This window comes from Petaurus breviceps, unplaced genomic scaffold (genome assembly GCF_028583685.1).
Source record: "Petaurus breviceps papuanus isolate PSGF00001 unplaced genomic scaffold, PetGlider_PUasm1.0 191, whole genome shotgun sequence".
Lineage (NCBI taxonomy): Eukaryota > Metazoa > Chordata > Mammalia > Diprotodontia > Petauridae > Petaurus > Petaurus breviceps.
Window position 1 is genome coordinate 3,861,767 of NW_027185811.1, and position 18,666 is coordinate 3,880,432.

The following is an 18,666-nucleotide window of genomic DNA, read 5'->3' on the forward strand; positions in this document are numbered from 1 at the left end:
CCTTCCAGCAAGATAAGCATAGTATTAGTAGGTGAGGGGACCTAACTCCTTTCAATCCTTTTGAATCTAGACAGTCAATCAAGACTAGGGCATTAAAGGAGTGGCTGTGTGTGCGCGCGCGTGTGCGTCTGTGTGTGTGTGTGGGGGGGGGGTGATAAAGTGAGTGGGGGGAGTTCTGGATACTGAACTGGGCGGGGAAAGAAGGTAGCTGGGAGCTGCTGCACCTCATCGGGTCAGGTGGAGTGGCGGAGGGGGGGGGGGGGGGGAGGGGGGGGGGGATGCCCGAGGCTCTGGGAGGAGCCGAAGTTCCCTCAGTCCCGGCAAAGCAGCCTCCGACAGCAACGCGAACAGAGCCAGAGCCCCTAGCTCCCTCCCTCCCTCCCGGCGGCTGCGCTGGAGAACCGAGGAAGAGGAGTGGCCCGGCCCTGGAAGAATGCGGCCCCGCGGAGGGGGCAGAGCCTGACCCAGCCTCCCCACGGCTTGAGCAACTCGAGTGGAGGGGAGGAGAACCAGAGTACAGAACCACACCAGTCGAGAATTCGGAACGCAAGCCACAGGAGGTAACAGGGAACTCTGGGATACTGGAATAGGACAGACAGTCAGACAGACAGAAGTAGAGGCATAGAAATTAAGAAATAGCTGGAGACCCAGAAAGAGAAAGAAACCTCTGAATTTCTTTGTGGGCTAGGAAGGCGTTAAACAAGAGTAGAGAAATGTGGGACTCCTGGGGACCAGGATAAAGATTGTGCCTGTAGGGGGTTGGGGGCATGAGTGTAGTAGAGTACTAAATTCTGGCGCCCTTTAAGGCGAGAGAGAGCCCACCCCTTCAATAGCACCTGTACTCTCCTCCTGTCCCGTCCCCATTTATCCCTAGTGGGTCGGGATGGAGTGTGGGCGTGGGGCCCGGGGATTCCCTAAACCTGTATGGGAGGGGAGTCCTCTGGGCTCATCCTTAAACTTATCTCACTGAAGTGTAGTTGAAGTAGGAACCATCCTGTCCTTAGGGTTGCTTGTCCTTAGGGTTGCCCTAAGAGCTGTGGCGGTGGAGACCACAACTCCATCCCGCTGGTTCAGTGGAATCCACTTAGGGTGCCGCCCACTGCCACAGCCTGAGTAAGGAGGAGGGGGGTCGCTGAACCCTGTGGCTGGGTGAGATATGAGGCACGCTGTGCTAGAAGAGGGAGCCACTATCAGAAGTCACTGGGGTTAAGGTGTGCGTGTGTGAATATGTATGTGTTTTGGCCCTTTTGGTTTCTGTGCGTGTCTGTCGTGTGCCTGTTTTTCTCCGAGAAAAGCTCTCTGAGCTGTCTGTGGGTTCCCGAAGGGTTGAGGTCAGATCTCTTCCATTCCTGCTAGGAACTGGGCTGCTGCCTCTCTGGGCTTCTAGGTTTAGTCCCTGAGCTCCAAGGTATATGGATCTATGGGACTTTACTGAAACTGACTTGGGTTAGGAGCTTAGAATTCGTGTCTCCATCGAGAAGGGAGAGACCCAGGAACAAGGCCTCCCCACTCTAAGAGTCTAGAGACTGCCAGGCAGCTGGCTGAAATGCAGTATTCCCACAGATTCTGAAGAAGTTGCCGCTGGAGCCACCAGGCCCTGGCCAGGACATGACGGAGGAGCCACGGTTATGGCCTCTGCCCTCAGGCCTCGCCGGGCTCCTGCTCCTCGTCCTTTGCAGTAGGTAAGCGGTTGATCAGATCCTAGCGCCTGTCCAGCACCGCCCCAAATACTGCGTGAGAAAGGGGAAGGAATGTGGTCGGATGCTAGTAAAACCTAGGACGTCCAAGTCACCACAGAGTCGGGGTGGAAAATGGGACCACCAACTGGAGCCTTGGTTTCCAGTAGCCAACGAGCCTTTTATGTGTCCCCAGAGCATTAAGCAATGAAATCCTGGGGCTGAAACTTCCCGGGGAGCCTCCGCTCACTCCCAACACCGTGTGCCTAACGCTGCCGGGTCTCAGTAAGCGCCAATTCGGCCTGTGCCTGCGCAGCCCCGACGTGACGGCGTCTGCGCTACAGGGCCTGCACATCGCGGTCCACGAGTGCCAGCACCAGCTACGGGATCAGCGCTGGAACTGCTCGTCCCTGGAGGCCAGCGGCCGACTGCCACACCACAGCGCCATCCTGAAGCGGGGTGAGTCAAGGGCCTGTTCTGCTGGAGTAGGGTAGGTGGAGGCTAGGAGAAAAAGTTTAAAGCTAAAGAAGGGGCTTCACCTGGGAATCCCCCTTCCCCCCTGCCCTCCCCCTCCCCAGGTCTTCTTGCCCCGACTGGGCCTCCAGTCCTAAACGGCTTCATGATTCGCTGTTCTCCCGACATGCTCCCAACTTTCCACCTGCTGTGCTGCGGGCGAAGCAGCTGCTTTCCGGCTCCCGGCTCCCCCTCCCCCTTCGCTAGGCTCTGCACAACCCGACCCGGGTTGCACCTGTGAGTTGGGAGATTCCCCCAGCTCTGGGAGCTTCAAACGCCCCCCCACACACACCTACCTCCCCCATTACTCTCTCCACCTCCCACTCTTTGACAAGCCTGGGCCATGCCCTCCGAAGCCGCAGCGGAGGCGGGGAGACGCCCCCAGCCGTTTAAGGGTTAAACCTGCTCCCCTAATTGCTGGGGTTCCCAGGAGCTGTCGCTGGGAACAAAGACCCCGATGGCTTTGAAGCCAAGGAGTATCCCCCTCCTCTCCCTCTTGTGAGAGCCCCAGGTGGCACTCACCTGAGCAGGTGAGGAACAGTGGGAGGGGTGAGAACAGGTTACTATGGCCAGGTCTAAGAGGCATCATCTTCTCTGACCCTGAGTCAAGTGACTGAATGAGTGAAAATCGGACTTAGTTTAGGAGATGAAGGCTATGCTCTGGGGAAGAAAGGGTTAATAGACAGCTGCCTTCTTCGGGGAATTCCCAAGACAAGTGTGAACAGCTTCACCCTTTGTGGGGTGGGGGATTGAGAGCTGGGACCAGCAGCCCATTTTCCCATGAGGTGAGGAAGGGATGATGCTGAACCAGGTCAGGTGCTGAACCAGGACTTTGTAAGAAGGTCCTGGCATCCCTTCCTCCACATTAAGTGTGGGACCCATAGTTCTTCCCTACTGAAAGAGACTTAGAGCCTTGGAATCAGATTTGAGAGTGGGTTTTCCTAAGCGTGTTAGAGAACTGTAGCTCTAATTATCTTTCAGCCCAGCCTCCTTGCCAGGTCTTCCCCATCTCTGGGGGATATAGATCCCAACACCATCCCTGGCAAGATGGGGTCCAAGATAGATCACCCTGTGGTCCTTCCCCTCTCTAATATCTGTTTACAGTTGAAACCAGGTTAAGCTGATCCTCAAGACTTGAACTTATGTATAGAAGTTAAAATGCACATATACATGAATTAATACATACATATATATATATTTATATATACACACACACATGTAATTAAGTAAAAAAAAAAAAAGAACCTCAGGGGAAGTCATTGTCCTGTTAATGGTGGGGGATGATTTATGGATCAAATATATGTATATGAGTAGCAGTATTTTTGTTTTGTTTTGTTTTCTTTTCCAAAATCACAGTGGGCTCTCCCATCCTTTCAGTTTACTGGGGAATGTGTACATAGTAGGAAGAGGAAGGGCTGGTACTGGTGGCATTTAAGGGTTAAACTTCCTCTAGTCATCACTTTTCAGAAATGCTTACAACTGAGTCTTGCACACATTTTCAAAGTTCATTTGTTTCTCTATGCCTTCCGTCCATTCTTCAAGGTTTGGCCCCCTGTCAGGGTACATGAACAACGTTCTAACTTATACTGGTGGGTAGTTCTATATTCCTTCCACCCTTTCTGCTTGTCTACTGATTCCTACTGCCCTTGTCTCTTCTCCTCAGGTTTCCGAGAGACTGCCTTCTCTTTCTCCATGCTAGCTGCTGGGGTCATGCACTCAGTGGCCACTGCTTGCAGCCTTGGTAAACTGGTGAGTTGTGGTTGTGGCTGGAAAGGCAGTGGAGAACAAGACCGGCTGAGAGCCAAACTGTTACAGCTACAGACACTCTCACGTGGCAAAAGCTTTCCTAACTCCCCAGTTGGCCTTGGACCCAAGTCAGGCACCATCCCTGGTCCCCAGGATACGTGGGAATGGGGTGGTTGCAACCATGACCTAGACTTTGGGGAAAAATTCTCTCGGGATTTCCTGGATTTGAGAGAGGCTCCAAGAGACATACAGGCACGAATGAGGATCCACAACAACCGGGTGGGGAGACAGGTACCACAATGTTTGTGTGATAATGTGTGTTTGTGCTTATATGTGTGGGGGCAGGGCATGTTGGGGGAAGGTACCTCCATGGAAAATTGCCCCTATCTATATCTCAAACCCATGGTAGGGAAGTCACAATATAGAGAGCAGCCTCCCCAGTTTGCAATGTTGGTTTTATATAGAGTGTATGGTATTTGAGGGAATGGGTGAAAGATGAATCACACTTTTGGGGAATGGGGGGTATAGAGGACTTCAATGATACTCCTATCTGAACTCCTCTACTCATTATTTAAGGTACTATTTTAAAGGTTAAGATGTTAGGAGAAGTAAGTTCTATTCTTGTCTTTATCTGATTAGCTATGTTACCTTGGATGAGTCATTTTACTTGTTTACCTCAGTTCACCCATCTGTAAATTAAGGGGTTGGGCTAAATGATCTTTAAATTGTCTTGCAGTTTCATAATTCCATGATAATTCTTTCCTTCTCCTCCATCATCCTTTCCTTTTAACACCTGAAAACAACCCCCTCACACACACCATCCACCCCTCACCCCCATACTCCAGGTGGTGACTGAGAATCTGAAACAGAAATGTAAGTGCCATGGCACGTCAGGCAGCTGCCAGTTCAAGACCTGTTGGAGAGCAGCACCGGAGTTCCGAGTGGTTGGGACAGCACTTCGGGAACGATTAAACCGGGCAGTCTTCATCAACGCCCACAACCGCAACTCAGGTGCCTTCCAGCCCCGGCTTCGCCCTCGACGTCTCTCAGGTGAACTCGTCTATTTTGAGAAATCTCCTGACTTTTGTGACTGGGAGCCAGCCCTGGGATCACCAGGCACCCAAGGACGTGTCTGCAACAAGACCAGCCGCCTCCTGGATGGTTGTGGGAGCTTGTGCTGTGGGCGAGGGCATAATGTTCTCCGTCAGACCCGTGTGGAGCGATGCCACTGCCGTTTCCATTGGTGCTGTTATGTTCTCTGTGATGAATGCCGAGTCACTGAGTGGGTAAATGTCTGCAAGTGAGAGCGACATTCATACCCATCTCCCACCCTAATTCACACTATGGAACCTGGGGAAGGGAAGGGCTCTCTTTAGCCCTTTGCAGCTGAGTTCATTCATCAGTCTCTCCCAAGAAACAGTTTCAGGGAGTGAAAGCTTGATGGGTGAGCAATGTGTCCTTTTTTATTTTCCCTCTATAATTAGAGGATTGGGAAGAGAGATCTCAAGCTCCTACCCTTTTCATTGCCCTACTCTATGTCCTTCACACACTGGGCTAGACCAGGAAGAAATGCACTGTGTTGTCCCCCAACTACCTGATTGTACACCCTCTTGTAGTAATTTTTCTCCCAGTGTAATGTGCCCAGGAGTTGTGCAGCACCATTAATACCTATATTTTCAGAAGAACCATTCACATGCGTCTAGTCCTCTCACCATTCCATCCAGTAGTCCTGGACCCCATAAAATGAAATAATAGGAGGAAGTAAAATAGAAGGGAATCTATTTCTAGAAAGGGTCTAAATAACTGGGAACAGTTACAACCCTAAGAAAGTGCCTGTTCAAAGTCCTGAGTTTGCTAACCCTCCCTCCTTTTCTCCTGGATCCTAAAGGAGGTCTTCTCTGGAAAGGGGCGGGGGGAGCCAGGACTTTCTGATCTCCTCTGTCTTCCCCAGAAGAAGGGGAGGGAACAGATAATTTATTTTGCTGAGACTTGTTCTTGGTTCCTCTTTGTAACTAAAATAAATTAAAATCAAGTCACTGAACTGGTGGCTGCAGATATGGAAATGTCCATATATCTTGGATTCCTGTCCCTACATTTTTTCAAGATGATTTATCTTCTAACCTCAGTGGCCTAGTTCCTAGCTTATGGAAACCTATATCATTACCTGGGAAAAGAAAAAGATTGCTGCTAGGTTAGTGTCATGCCTTGTTCTGTCTTTGGCTAGATCTACCCTATACAAAGTACAGGGTCCTAAGTATTTGGGACTGTTGCCTCAGAGTTTCTCCTTGGCCATAACTGGAGTCTATGGTGTTGATCTTAGAATCTGCTCCAAACTGTCACCCAAGTCTCAGTCTAGCCTAGACCTAAAAGAAAGGGAGCTTTTCTGGTTTTCCAGATAAAAGAATTTGGGAGGCAGTTAGAATTATAGGGAGCAGAAAAGGAGAATACCCTAGGCTTAGAATGGCAATTCTTTATTCTGGAAACCAGAAATGAATCCCATTGACATTTACAAGTATTCATAAGTCCTACATCAATCAATTCTCTTTTAAATATGATAAAATAATTCATCTCTCTTTAAGAAAACTGGTCAGATATTAATATAGCCCTTCTTTTATCCTAATCTTTTTCTATCCTTGTCCTAATCTCACTGAAAATAAATAATCATTAGAACAAATCTTAATGAAGAAAAAGGGTACGTAAAAAGTATGCAGATACATGTGAATGAGTTGAATATTCATAGGGATGGAAGTTCTGGGCTTTTTAGATTATTTCCTCAGACACTGAGGTAGAATTGTCTGTCTCTCTTCCCCTACCCATACCATAGCTGTAAAAACTATCCAGAGAGTTTCTGAAGTGCTAAGAGCTCCTGGGAAATCAGGGAATTTCCTAGAGTATAATGGGGTGGACATTCTGAGGGATTTCCTGGTGAAATTTTGTTTGAGAACCCAGGTTACAGGGAAGTGATCTTAAAAGTCATGGAATTCAACTCCATCATTTTCTGGAAGAGGATAGTGAGACCTAGAAAAGTTAGGAGGAAATTGTCTAAGGTCACACAGAATAGTGAATCCATTCTGGGTCCCATTCCATTTTTAGATCAATCATTGGCTGGAGAGGTTGAAGATATGTGCTGGGAAGAGGTCTGTGGATATGAATGGAGTTCATTCTCAGGGTATTTCTGATACTGACCAGGGTGATCCATTAGTACTCTACTTTGCCCCACACTCACAGGAAGTACATCACAGACTCTTTCTTATCTTCCTTTTTCAGATTTCTCTCCCTTTCTTCCTTACTCTCTCTGCCTTTCTCAGACACACTCCCTGGCAGACTGAAATCCCAAACCACAACCTTGAGAAATTCCAAGTGGATTTTGTCAGCAAGACCAACACTCCCCACCCTTACCCTAGCTCCTCCGGCACATGCACTGGGCTCAGACCCAGGCCTGGGGTCAGTGACAGCCTCTGAGAGGATGCAGCCCACAGGGCGGGTGCTGCAATTTCAGCCTTTGCTCAACTCCAGTGGCACAGAATGGGAGGGAAGAAAGGGAGAAGTGGAAATAAGGCCTCCCTCCTCTTGCACACTCCACCTTCTGATTAATGGGAGGGAAACTTGGGGAAGGAGAAAGGGTAAGCTGAGTGATTGTCAGATGGAGCTTCAAAAGAAGGAAGCTGCCCTTCGGCAGAACTGTTCCCAACTCCACTCCTGTTTACTGAGTGGGAAATCCCCATAGATCTTGGAGTAGACATTTCTTTTTGCCAAAGACCTCAAAAACATGAAGACAAAAGGGCTGAGAGCTTCACCTGGAAAGTAGCCTGTTCCCACAGGTCTGCCCTACCTGTAGAACCATGGTCCTTATCTCCATCCTCCTCTTGATGACTGGAATTTTGATTCAAAAGTATCCCTGGCTTAGAGAAGACACATCGGATAAAAGTTAGTCCACCACTATGGAGAGCTCCACTTCCTTGGCAGACTTCCATAAAAACCTATTAGGCTCAGTGGGTGGGTTAGAGAAGAGAGTTGGACAATCCCTTGATAAAAATTGGGGTTGAGGTGAAAATGGGGTCTCATCAGCTGTATCCCCATAAAGATTCAGGGAAAGAGATTTTAAAAAGGTGAAGCCTTGCATTAAATAAATAAGGTGAAATAAACACAGAAGCCACCTTAGGGATTTGGAAAGGCCTGAGGGAGATTTCTACCCTTGAGGGCAGATGTATATGGAACAAGTCAGGTGCCTCTTGCACTCCTATACCGAACGGCAGTGAAGTCCCTGTGAGATGAAATTAGAGCTTTCAGCTTATTTTTAGCTAATTGTTGTTCAGTTATTCAGTATTGTCCTGTTCTTATGGACATAGAATGGCAGGTCTTTTTATTCTCCATTATCTCTAGAAGTCTGTCCAAGTTCATGTTCCTTATTTTCATAACATTATCTATCCATTTCATCCTCTGCCATTCTTTTTTTCCTTTGGCCTTCAATCTTTCCCAACATCAGTATTGTCTTATCATTATGTGGCCAAAGTATTTAAGCTTCAGCTTCACTATTTGACTTTCCAGTGAATAGTCTGAATTAATTTCTTTAAATATTGACTGATTTGATCTTCTTGCTGTCCAAGGAACTCTCGAAAGTCTTCTCCAGCACCACAGTTTGAAAGCATTGATTCCATGATTCCCAGCTTTCCTTATAGACCAACTCTCACATTGCTACTGGAAAAATCATAACTTTGATTATATGGACCTCTGTTGGTAAGGTGATTTTTCTTCTTTTTAGTGTGCCGTCCAGATTTGTGATAGCTTTTCTTTCAAGGAACAAGCATATTTTAATGTCATGGCTGCCGTCACCATCTATAGTCATCTTTGAGCCCCAAAATATAAAATGTGACATTGCTTCCATTTTTTCTCCCTCTATTTGCCAAAAAGTGATGGGACCAGTTGCCAAGATCTTTGTTTTTTTTTTTATGTGGAGCTTCAAGCCAGCTTTTACACTCTCCTCTTTCACTCTCATCAAGAGACTTATTAATTCCTTTTCACTTTCTGCCATTAGAGTGGCATCATCTGCATATCTGACATTGTTGATATGCCTCCTAGCAATCTTAGTTCCGGCTTTTGATTCACCCAGCCTTGCATTCCACAGGATGTACTCTGCATATAAGTTAAATAAATAAGGTGACAATACACAGCCGTGTTGTACTCCTTTTCCAATCTTAAGCCAATCAATTGTTTCATTTTCAGTTCTAACTGTTGCTTCTTGGCCAATAAACAGGTTCCTCAGGAGACAAGTAAAATGATCTGGTATTCCCATCTTTTTGAGGACTTATCATATTTTGTTGTGATCTACACTGTCAAAGGCTTTGGTGAGGTCAATGAAGCAGAAGTAGCTGATTTTTTGGAATTCCCATGCTTTCTCCATAATCCAGTGAATGTTAGCAATTTGGTCCCTACTTCCTCTGCCTCCTCAAAAACCAACCTTCTCTTCTGGTAATTCTTGTTTCACATATTTTTGAAACCTAGCTTGCAGAATCTTAAGCATAACCTTGTTGAAGTGTGAAATAAGTACAATTGTTCAGTAATATGAACATTCCTTGGCATTGTCCTTCTTTAGGATTGGGACATAAAGTGATCTTTTCTAAGCCTGTCGTGTTTTCCAAATTTGCTGGCATATTGAGTGCAGCATTTTAACAGCTTCATCTTTAAGGGTTTTTTTTTTTGCTTTTTTTGGGGGGGAGGGGAGAGGGCAGGGCAATTAGGGTTAAGTGACTTGCCCAAGGTCACACGGCTAGTAAGTGTTAAGTGTCTGAGACTGTATTTGAAATCAGGTCCTCCTGACTCCAGGGTTGGTACTCTATTCACTGCACCACCTAGCCACCCCCAATCTTTTAGTATTTCAAATAGTTCAGCTGGAATTCCATCACCTCCACTAGCCTTATTGTTAGTAATGCTTCCTAAGGTCCATTTGACTTCATTCTCCAAGGATGTTTGGCTCTAGATCAGTAACCATACTGTCATAGTTATCAGTGTTGTTAAGATCTTTCTGTACTTTTCTTTTGTGTATTCTTACCACATCTTTTTAATCTCTTCTTCCGGTTGTTAAATCCCTACCATTTTTGTCTTTTATCATGCCCATTTTTGCATGAAGCTTTTCCTTGATATCTTTAATTTTCTTGAAGAGATCTTTTATCTTTTCCAATCTATTGTTTTCTTCTATTTCTTTGCATTGCTCATTTGAGAAAATCTTATCTCTCCTTGCTATTCTCTGGAATACTGAATTTAGTTGGGTCTATCTTTTCCTTTCTATTTTCCTTTTTGTTTTCCTTCTTTCCTAGGTATTTATAAAGTCTCGTCAGACAGCCATTTTGCTAGTAGACTTCACTTATTCTAAGGGTGGAAATGAAGGAGAGAAAGGGACTAGAACTTGAAGAACAGGAAGAAAGATGATAATGGATTTATTTAGGAATGAGAGTAGGAAAGAAAACCTGGTATAGTGGGACCACCTCCCAATCTTGTATTCCCTTGAAAGAACCTTTTTTTATAAGGCTTTGGACCGCTACTCACTTCAGGAATAAGAGGCCAAGAGGATCCCAGTATTGCTGTGGCTCTGGCTGTAGGTCTAGGAAATAGCTGAATGGTCCTTCATTTGGAAAGAATATAGAGAAACAGTTTGGCATAGTGACTAGATGGCAATCCTTGAAGTCAGAAAACCCTGGGTTCAAGTTCTTTCTCCAACACATGCTAGCTATGTCATCATGGGTACTTCACTTAACCTCTGAGTGTTCCAGGCCACTTTAAAGGTCTAATAAGTTACAGAGGAGTTACTGATGGACACCAAAGAGAGAGTTTCTTAGCACCAATGAAAGTACAAGTTGAGGGAAAGAGAGAGAGAGAGAGAGAGAGAGAGAGAGAGAGAGAGAGAGAGAGAGAGAGAGAGAGAGAGAGAGAGAGGACCTAGATAAAAGAGTAGAGTTAGATGGCTTGGGTCTATAGTAAAGAGGCAACAGAAAACTAGGACAGATCTACAGTCTATATAAACGCAACATAAACTTTCTCAATGCTTTTCAAGAATTCATTCAGCAAACATGTCATTAAGTATCTCTAGTGTATAAAGAATCACTATGCTAAGCTCTAGGGTGTTAGATAATACACAGTCCATGCCTAGTAGGGTGATAAGATATAAGTATAAAATGAGCACAGGTTCTGGGCTCATTCTACCAACTCCCACTCACACTGGCATTGCATTTCCCTCTAAGTTTTAAAGGTAACCTAGAGGATTGGGGAAGATCTTTTCTAATAGCTCATGAACCCCTTCTAGTATGCTCACTGTTGGGAGGGGAGTCTGATAATTAGTTAATATCAGTTAACCAGTCAGATTTAATTAGCTTTTAGTTGGGAGTATTTATTGAGGTGGTTGTCAAAAGTCTTTGACACATTCTTGCATTAGTAGATACAGAGACCAAGGGGAAAGTAGGCTCATTGTTATAGCTCATGTGGCAAAGGGAATAACTCACTGTTCCTGGCAATTTTTTGCAGAAGTCCTCAAGAAGCTCTCTTTAGGAATGGTGTTGTCTTCTGCATAGCTCCTTGTAGAATCCTGAAAGTACTTTTCCTCAGTGTGACTAATTTGTCTTCAGCTCCCAAAACAGACAATGCTGACGTTTCTGGGGCTACTGCTTGGATTCCAGGGAGAACTCTGAATACCTACCCATTAAAAATTTACAAGGTCTTCCTAGGGTCAAAACAGCTGGAAGGAGACAGAGGCTTTCTCTTTCCCTCCCCCCTCCAAGTAATTACTCCAAGTAATTTCCTTTCAGGGGCTTGACTGAACTATTCTTTCATCATTGCTGCCAGATGCTAGGATTTTGGGTGTAGAACTTGCTTATTATTTTATGGAAGACACATAGATGAAATGAAGACACATGATGAAATCTCTTCAGCCAATATTTAAACACCTTCTATTATAGAGTATCACTCCAAGTCATCCAATGACTTTCAAAGACTTCTCATACCTAATCTAATGTCTTTGTTTGATTGATTCAATGGAGAAGCCTTGGCTTTATTCACACCTAGTTCATACTTCTAACTGATTTGAGTGACCTACACTCTTATATATAAGTATAATAATTTACACACACAAATACATGAATAATTACAAAACAAAACCCTGAATAATCTATGGCAGTCAGGATAGGTTGGAGTTCTCTTTATTCTCCAACAAAGAGAATGGAGATGTCTTCTGAAGGAAGTAACTTTAGTTGAGCTTTAAAGAACAGGTAGGAACTCAGAAGTCCAATTGGAAGAGGGAGAGCATTTCAGAAATAAGGAACAGCACACAAGCAAAGTTAGGAGGGTGAATGATACATGTAAGGGTCTGAAAGTAGGTTAGTCTGGCTGTAGCAAGATCATGTAATAACACTAGTTTCAATATCCTTTTCCACGAAGTATTTTTTTTTAGAATCCTTTGTTTTTAAGGGTGTTGAGGTATTGGTAGTTTAACTTCAATTATGGGGAGACTGTTAACAATGATGTTTTGAGCAAAACTGTAAGTAAACAGAAAGAGGATAAAAGAGAATTTTCTTTCTGTCAGAACTGTTATAACCTCTATATTGTAAAGAGGAAGAAGCGAGAAAAAACTTCAGTTGGTATGATGAGTGGACTGAATGGTAGAATTATATTTCAGAAGTGAAGAGAAGCCATGATAAGAAGTGATAGAGGTGACTGGCTGTGATCTTTCTCACAGCCAGGATATCTCTTAAAATTAACTTTTATTAATATTTTTTTGTATTTGCTACTATACCTCTTCTCCTATTTCCTTCTGGAGAACTTCATAATAAATATTTTTAAGAGACAAAAGAAAAACAGTTCCATAAAACTAAACAACATTTTAAAAAGCATGACTTTATATATAGTATTCCACACCCAAGGATCCTACCTTTCTGCAAAAAAAAAAGTTGAAGGAGTTATCTTTTCATATCTCTTCTGTAGGGTCAAACTTAAGTAATTATAATCTTACAGGATTCAGTTTTGATTATTTTGCTGCTATTTTTCTTTCCATTTAAGTTATTTTGTTGTCCTGCATGCTCAAAGCAAAATGACATCACTATATTGGGGTCAAGGTAGAGTCAGACGAATAAACTGGGAAGGCTCTACCACAGGACTGGCACAAATAGTCTATATGAACATTTGAAATAGAGATGTCTCTAAATTTATGCATCTCATGTTTCTTTTGAGCTATTGCAATTCTGCCTTTGGGACATGCCATGCTGGACTGTCCTGTGCCAACATCTCCCATTTCTCAAAATCAATTCCAAAGTTCTTCAGAGAGGCCTTGAGTGTCTTTGTATCACTTCTTCTGACCTTCATGTGAGCACTTGCCTTATATGAGTTCTCTGTAAAATAGTCTTTTAGGCAAATTTGCCTTTGGCATTCAAACAACTCGGCCAGCTCATTATAGTCTTACTTTTTGCCATGGAGCCTGAATGCTTGGCAGTTCAGCTAAGTAAAGACTTCTGTGTCTGGTACCTTATCCTGCCAGGTGATCTTCATAATCTTCCTAAGACAATTCAAATGGAAGCAATTCAGTTTCCTGGAATGGCGTTGGTATACTGTCCAGGTTTCACAGGCATTCAACAATGTGGTCAGCACAACAGCTCTTTATGCCTTCAGTTTGGTAGGCAGTCTAATACTTCTTCTCTTCCACACTTTCCTTCAGAGCCTTCCAAACACTGAGCTAATTCTGGCAATGCATTCATCAAACCCATCACCTGTGTATACAGCCCTGGGAAGTATACTGCCAAGGTAAATGAACTTATGCATAGCATTCAAAATTTCTCCATTGGCTTTAACTGATGGCTCCATGTATGGATGGTGCGGTGCTGACTGGTGGAGAATCTCTGTTTTCTTGGTGTTGTTAGACCAAAATTAGCACAAGCAGCAGAGAATCTATCCACACTTTGTTGCAGCTCAGCCTCAGAGGCTGTGTTGAGTGCACAATCATCTGCAAACAAAAAGTCACATGCCAACTCCCTCCTCTTTCATTTTGGCTTGTGCCTTTTCAAGTTAGTATAAATTAGTATCAGTGCAGTAGCTGACCTTGCCACCATTTTCATCCTCATTGAAAGCATCTGACAACATTGCTGAAAACATACTAAAAATCATGCGAGCAGGCACACAGCCCAGCTTCATTCCATTGGTGACTGGGAAAGCACAAGAGCATTGTCCATTATCCAGAACCCATGCAAGTATATCATCATGAAACTGATGTATAATGCTGATGAATTTCTCTGGGCAACAAAATTTTGCCATGATCTTCCACAAGCCCTTATGACTAACAGTATCAAAGGTCTTGGTCAGATTGAAAAATGCCATATATATAGACCTTTGTTCTGCTCCTGGCATTTCTTCTGGAGTTGTTGGGCAACAAATACCATATCTCAACTATTTCTTGGCCCTTTCTGAAGCCATAATGGTTCTCCAGTAGATGACCATCTTCCAGATGAAAAATCAGCCCATTAAGAAGGACTCAGACAAGAATCTTGCCAGCAATGATTTAGAGAAAGACCCCTTTGTGATTGTCACAGGACAGCCTATTTCCTTTTCCTTTATAGAGATGGGTAATGGAGACATCCTTGAACTCCTGAGGGATAACCTCCTCTTGCCATAAAACTTGGAAGATTTCAGTCAGCTTTTGTATGGGCAGTGGACCCCCTGTCCTGTAAATCTCAGCTGCAATAGAAGCAGTACTTGGAGCTTTGTCACACTAGAAGAACCTAATGGCATTCAAAAACTGTCCTTTAGTTGGAAGTTTGGCTAGAGAGGGATTGGCTTCATCTTGGGATATACAGTCAGTGACTTCAGCACTGGTTGATAGTCTGTTGAGAACACTATGTAAGTGTTTAGTTACAGGATTCAGTTTTGATTATTTTGTTGCTATTTGTTCTTTCCTTTCCAGAATTATGTCCTTATTACTAATCAATGTGGCTCCATCATACTGAGTAGTTGAGATGAACCATAGGTCTTCAGCCCATAAGTAACCTTTAAGACATCATAAAAGAGCTTTGGATTGTTACTATCAGCATAAAACTGAATTCATCTGACTTCTGACAGTCAAGAATTCTAGATCTTTCTAAACTTCTCTTCCACTTTATTTTTATGAAGTTAAATGCTGCTTTCTGAGAGATGGATGAACTATTTTGCTGGTAAACCCATGTAAGGGTTATGGGATTTAAAGATCTTCCATGCCCTGTTGGACTTGCTGACGTAGCAGGAAGGGGCGGAGCAAGAGGAAGCGGAAGCCAAACTAGAGTTCCTGCGGTGGCTGGCGGTGGTGGCGACGGTGGCAGCAGCAGCAGAGGCAGCGGCAGCGCGAAGCCCTTTTTGAGTTAGCCAGAATTTCTGCTAAGGACTCCTGATGAGGACTGCCAGGGGCCGGAGCTGCTGGAAGCACGCTTCCCGGATGCTGGGTGGTTGCTGTGAGTGGGGAGAGGAGGACCTTTGCCTGAGGTAGCCTGTTCTGTTTCAAAGGCTTGAAAATGTGGGTGCTTTCTACTTTATCTACCTGTGCCAATGTCATAACTACTCTGATGGCTTTCACTTTCTGGTTTTGGGACTCAGTCTTTTGGTATCTTAATAAATTTTCCAGCTTATTCCCCCATATGGCAAGCATGATGTATTTTGTGATGGATAATTATATCAGCATATTTGTAATCTCCATAGGCATTGTGAATATGGCATTGCTGATACAACCCTGTGGAATTCTCATTTTCATTTAGTAGCTTCTGAACTTCCACATCATTTTTTTCAAACCAATCTTGATGTTTGTGAGTGTTCTGGCCCAGAGGGGTAAATGTGGTACTGTACCCCAAATCTCTGAAAGCTGCGCACTCCTTTTCTGCTTCACTGTTGCCAACCATATGTTGACTCAGATTTCCCTCCAAGTTAATAACAAAGTGTTCACCCTTGGAGTAGAGCTCTAGTCTGTTAACAGTAAGTCATCTGCTAGTCATTTTGCTTTGGGGCCACTGCTTTTGTTGAATGGGAATTATTAACTTGGAGAGGGTAAGTCTAGGATTGGTCCAGCACTCTGCACCACACATTGCCTTTGTTACTCTCACGTCCTGTCTGTCTCTTCTCCTTATAATGACATAATCTAGTGAATTCCATTATATGTTGTGAGGGTGCATCCACAAAGTTCTGTTGAAGTTTTACTGTGTTTAGGTAAATGGAAGGCAGTGATAAGAAGAAGATCCTGAGACCCACAAGTCTTCAGCAGTAAGTAACTGTTGCTGTTCTTTCTGACTCCATTCCTCCCAAGTACTACTCTGGTGTTAAAAATCACCTAGAATTATGAACTTGTATTCTTTTGGCACCTTGATGATGAGGGTCTCCAGGTCTTCATAATTTTTTTTCTTTGACCTCATCAGGATTCATCATGGTGGGAACATACACATTGATGACTGTGGCATGGAGCTTTCCTGCAAGTGGAAATCACATTGTCATGAGCCTATCATTTACTTTTTTTGGGAGGCATACAGACTTGTTGATTAGATTAGTTTTGATTGCAAAACCTATGCCAGCTTCAGTGCTCCCGATCATAGTCACCACTCTAGAAAAAAAAAAAAAACATGTATCCAGCTCCAACTTCGATAAACTGCCCTTTATTTGCCAGTCTTGTTTCACTCAGAGCTGCTATCTGGATAAGATACCTGCTGAGTTCTCTTGAAACAAAAGCTATTCATCTTTCAGGTCTACTGGATTTCTTACTGTCTATAAGCATGCACAAATTCCATGTACCAAAAGTGAGTAGAAACATCTTTGCTAAAGTTTTTGTACTTTTTTTTTGTGTGTTTCAACTGCAGGGGAGGATCCCTGCCTGCCACAGTAAGCAAGCCAAGGTTAGGGTTTGTGAAGCAGGCAATTTTTAGGCCACCTTTTCTAGCTCCTTCCTCACACCAGAAGGTGAGCAGTACAATCCTTTAAAAAGGCTACTTAGGGTCAAGATGGAGGGGTAGAAACAGTCCAAGGGACTCCAGCTTCCACCTCCCCCAATTCATGTAAAAGGGGACTCTGAACAAACTTTGGAACTACAGAACCCACAAAATGACACGGAGAAGCTAACCTTCCACTGAGGACAGCCTGGCAGGCCGGCAGCAAGCAGCCAGCACAGTGATCTGGAAGCTGACCCCAGCCCCAGGTGAGCCAGAGGTTTTAGCCCCAGGGCAGGCCTGACCAGCCACTGGCTGCAAGGACTTCAGATCACCAGCAGCTGTGGCAGTTTCCAGAATTATCAACACATAGATGCTAAGGACAAAGTGAGAGGTGAATGCAGTGTGGACTTTGAGATCCAGTAGTTGGGAGTGCAGTCGCCCTATGTCCCTGGGAGGAGAAGCCGTTAGGCCCCATGGCCGCCATGTGCCAGCTTCAGCTCCTGGCCTGCAGAGTGTAGGGGGACCAAGCAACCAGTCTGAGGGGTAATCACTGTTGCTTTAACCTGCTTGGATCTGGATTGCGGTCTAGGGTGGAGATCCTGGGATGTGTGACCAGCTTGCCAGAGAGTGTGGAGGCTTCAGAAAGGGAACCCAATTAATACCTTTGGTAGCTGAGAAAAGCCTAGTGTTTGAGACGAAGCTCCCCTGTCTAGTGGCAGAGTCTTACTATAGCAAAAAGCCCAGGGGTCAAGTGATTGAGTGGCAACATGAGTAGGCAAAGAAAGCAAAATAAACAGAGCAACCCAACTTTACACTCCTATTTTGGAGACAAAAAGGGTCAAAGCATGGAACAGGAAGAAGACAGTGAAGTCAGAACTCCTGCACCAAAAGCTTCCAAGAAAAATATGAGTTGGTTACAGGCCATAGAGGACCTTAATAAGCAAATAAGAGAAGTGGAGGAAAAATTGGGAAGAGAAATGAGAATGATGCAAGAAAATTATGAAATGAGAGTCAACAGCCTGAAAATAACACCTTAAAAAATAGACAATTCAAATGGCAAAAGAGGCTCAAAAAGGCAATGAGAAGAATGCCTTAAAAAGCCGAATTTGGCAGATGGAAAAAGAATCTCAAAAAGCTCACTGAGGAGAATCATTCCTTCAGAATCAGATTGGAGCAAATAGAAGCTAGTGACTTTATAAGAAACCAAGATGCTGTTAAACAGATCCAAACAAATGAAAGAATAGAAGGCAATGTGAAATATCTCATTGGAAAAACCACTGACCTGGAAAATAGATCCAGGAGAGTTAACTTAAAAATAATTGGACTAGCTGAAAGCCATGATCAAAGAAAGAACCTAGAAATCATCCTCTAAGAAATTCTCAAGGAATACTGCCCTGATGTTTTAGAACCAGAGGGCAAAATAGAGGTTGAAAGAATCCACTGATCACCTCTTGAAAAAGATCCGCAAAAGAAAACTCTTTAGGAATATTATAGCCAGGTTCCAAAATTCCCAGATCAAGGAGAGAATATTACAAGCAGCCAGGAAGAAACAATTTTAATATTGTGGAAACACAATCAGGATAACCCAGGATCTGGCAGCTTCTACACTGAGGGATCGAAGAACTTGGAATATAATATTCCTGAGGGCAAAGGAGCTGGTATTAAAACCAAGAATCCCTCCCCAGCAAAACTGAGTATAATTTTTCAGGGGAAAATATGGTCATTCAATGGAATAGAGGACTTTCAAGCATTCTTGATGAAAAAACCAGAGTTGAATAGAAAATTAGACATTCAGATACAAGAAGTAAGAATAGGAAGGCAAA

General features: G+C 44.1%; 1 protein-coding gene across 2 annotated transcripts; it reads left to right on the forward strand.

Moving 5' to 3' along the window:
• The first annotated feature begins 290 nt into the window (after positions 1-290).
• Positions 291-6,008, forward strand: WNT10B (Wnt family member 10B). 2 transcript variants are annotated; one of them, XM_069092629.1, is made up of 5 exons: positions 291-560; positions 1,564-1,682; positions 1,873-2,135; positions 3,853-4,226; positions 4,781-6,008. In XM_069092629.1, exons 2-5 carry the CDS (start codon positions 1,609-1,611, stop codon positions 5,237-5,239), a joined length of 1,170 nt encoding a protein of 389 aa, XP_068948730.1. In that variant the 5' UTR covers positions 291-560; positions 1,564-1,608; the 3' UTR covers positions 5,240-6,008. The 2 variants fall into 2 exon arrangements, with proteins under 2 accessions (XP_068948730.1, XP_068948731.1); XM_069092630.1 differs by lacking the exon at positions 291-560 and adding an exon at positions 934-1,113.
• Positions 6,009-18,666: the final 12,658 nt, after the last annotated feature.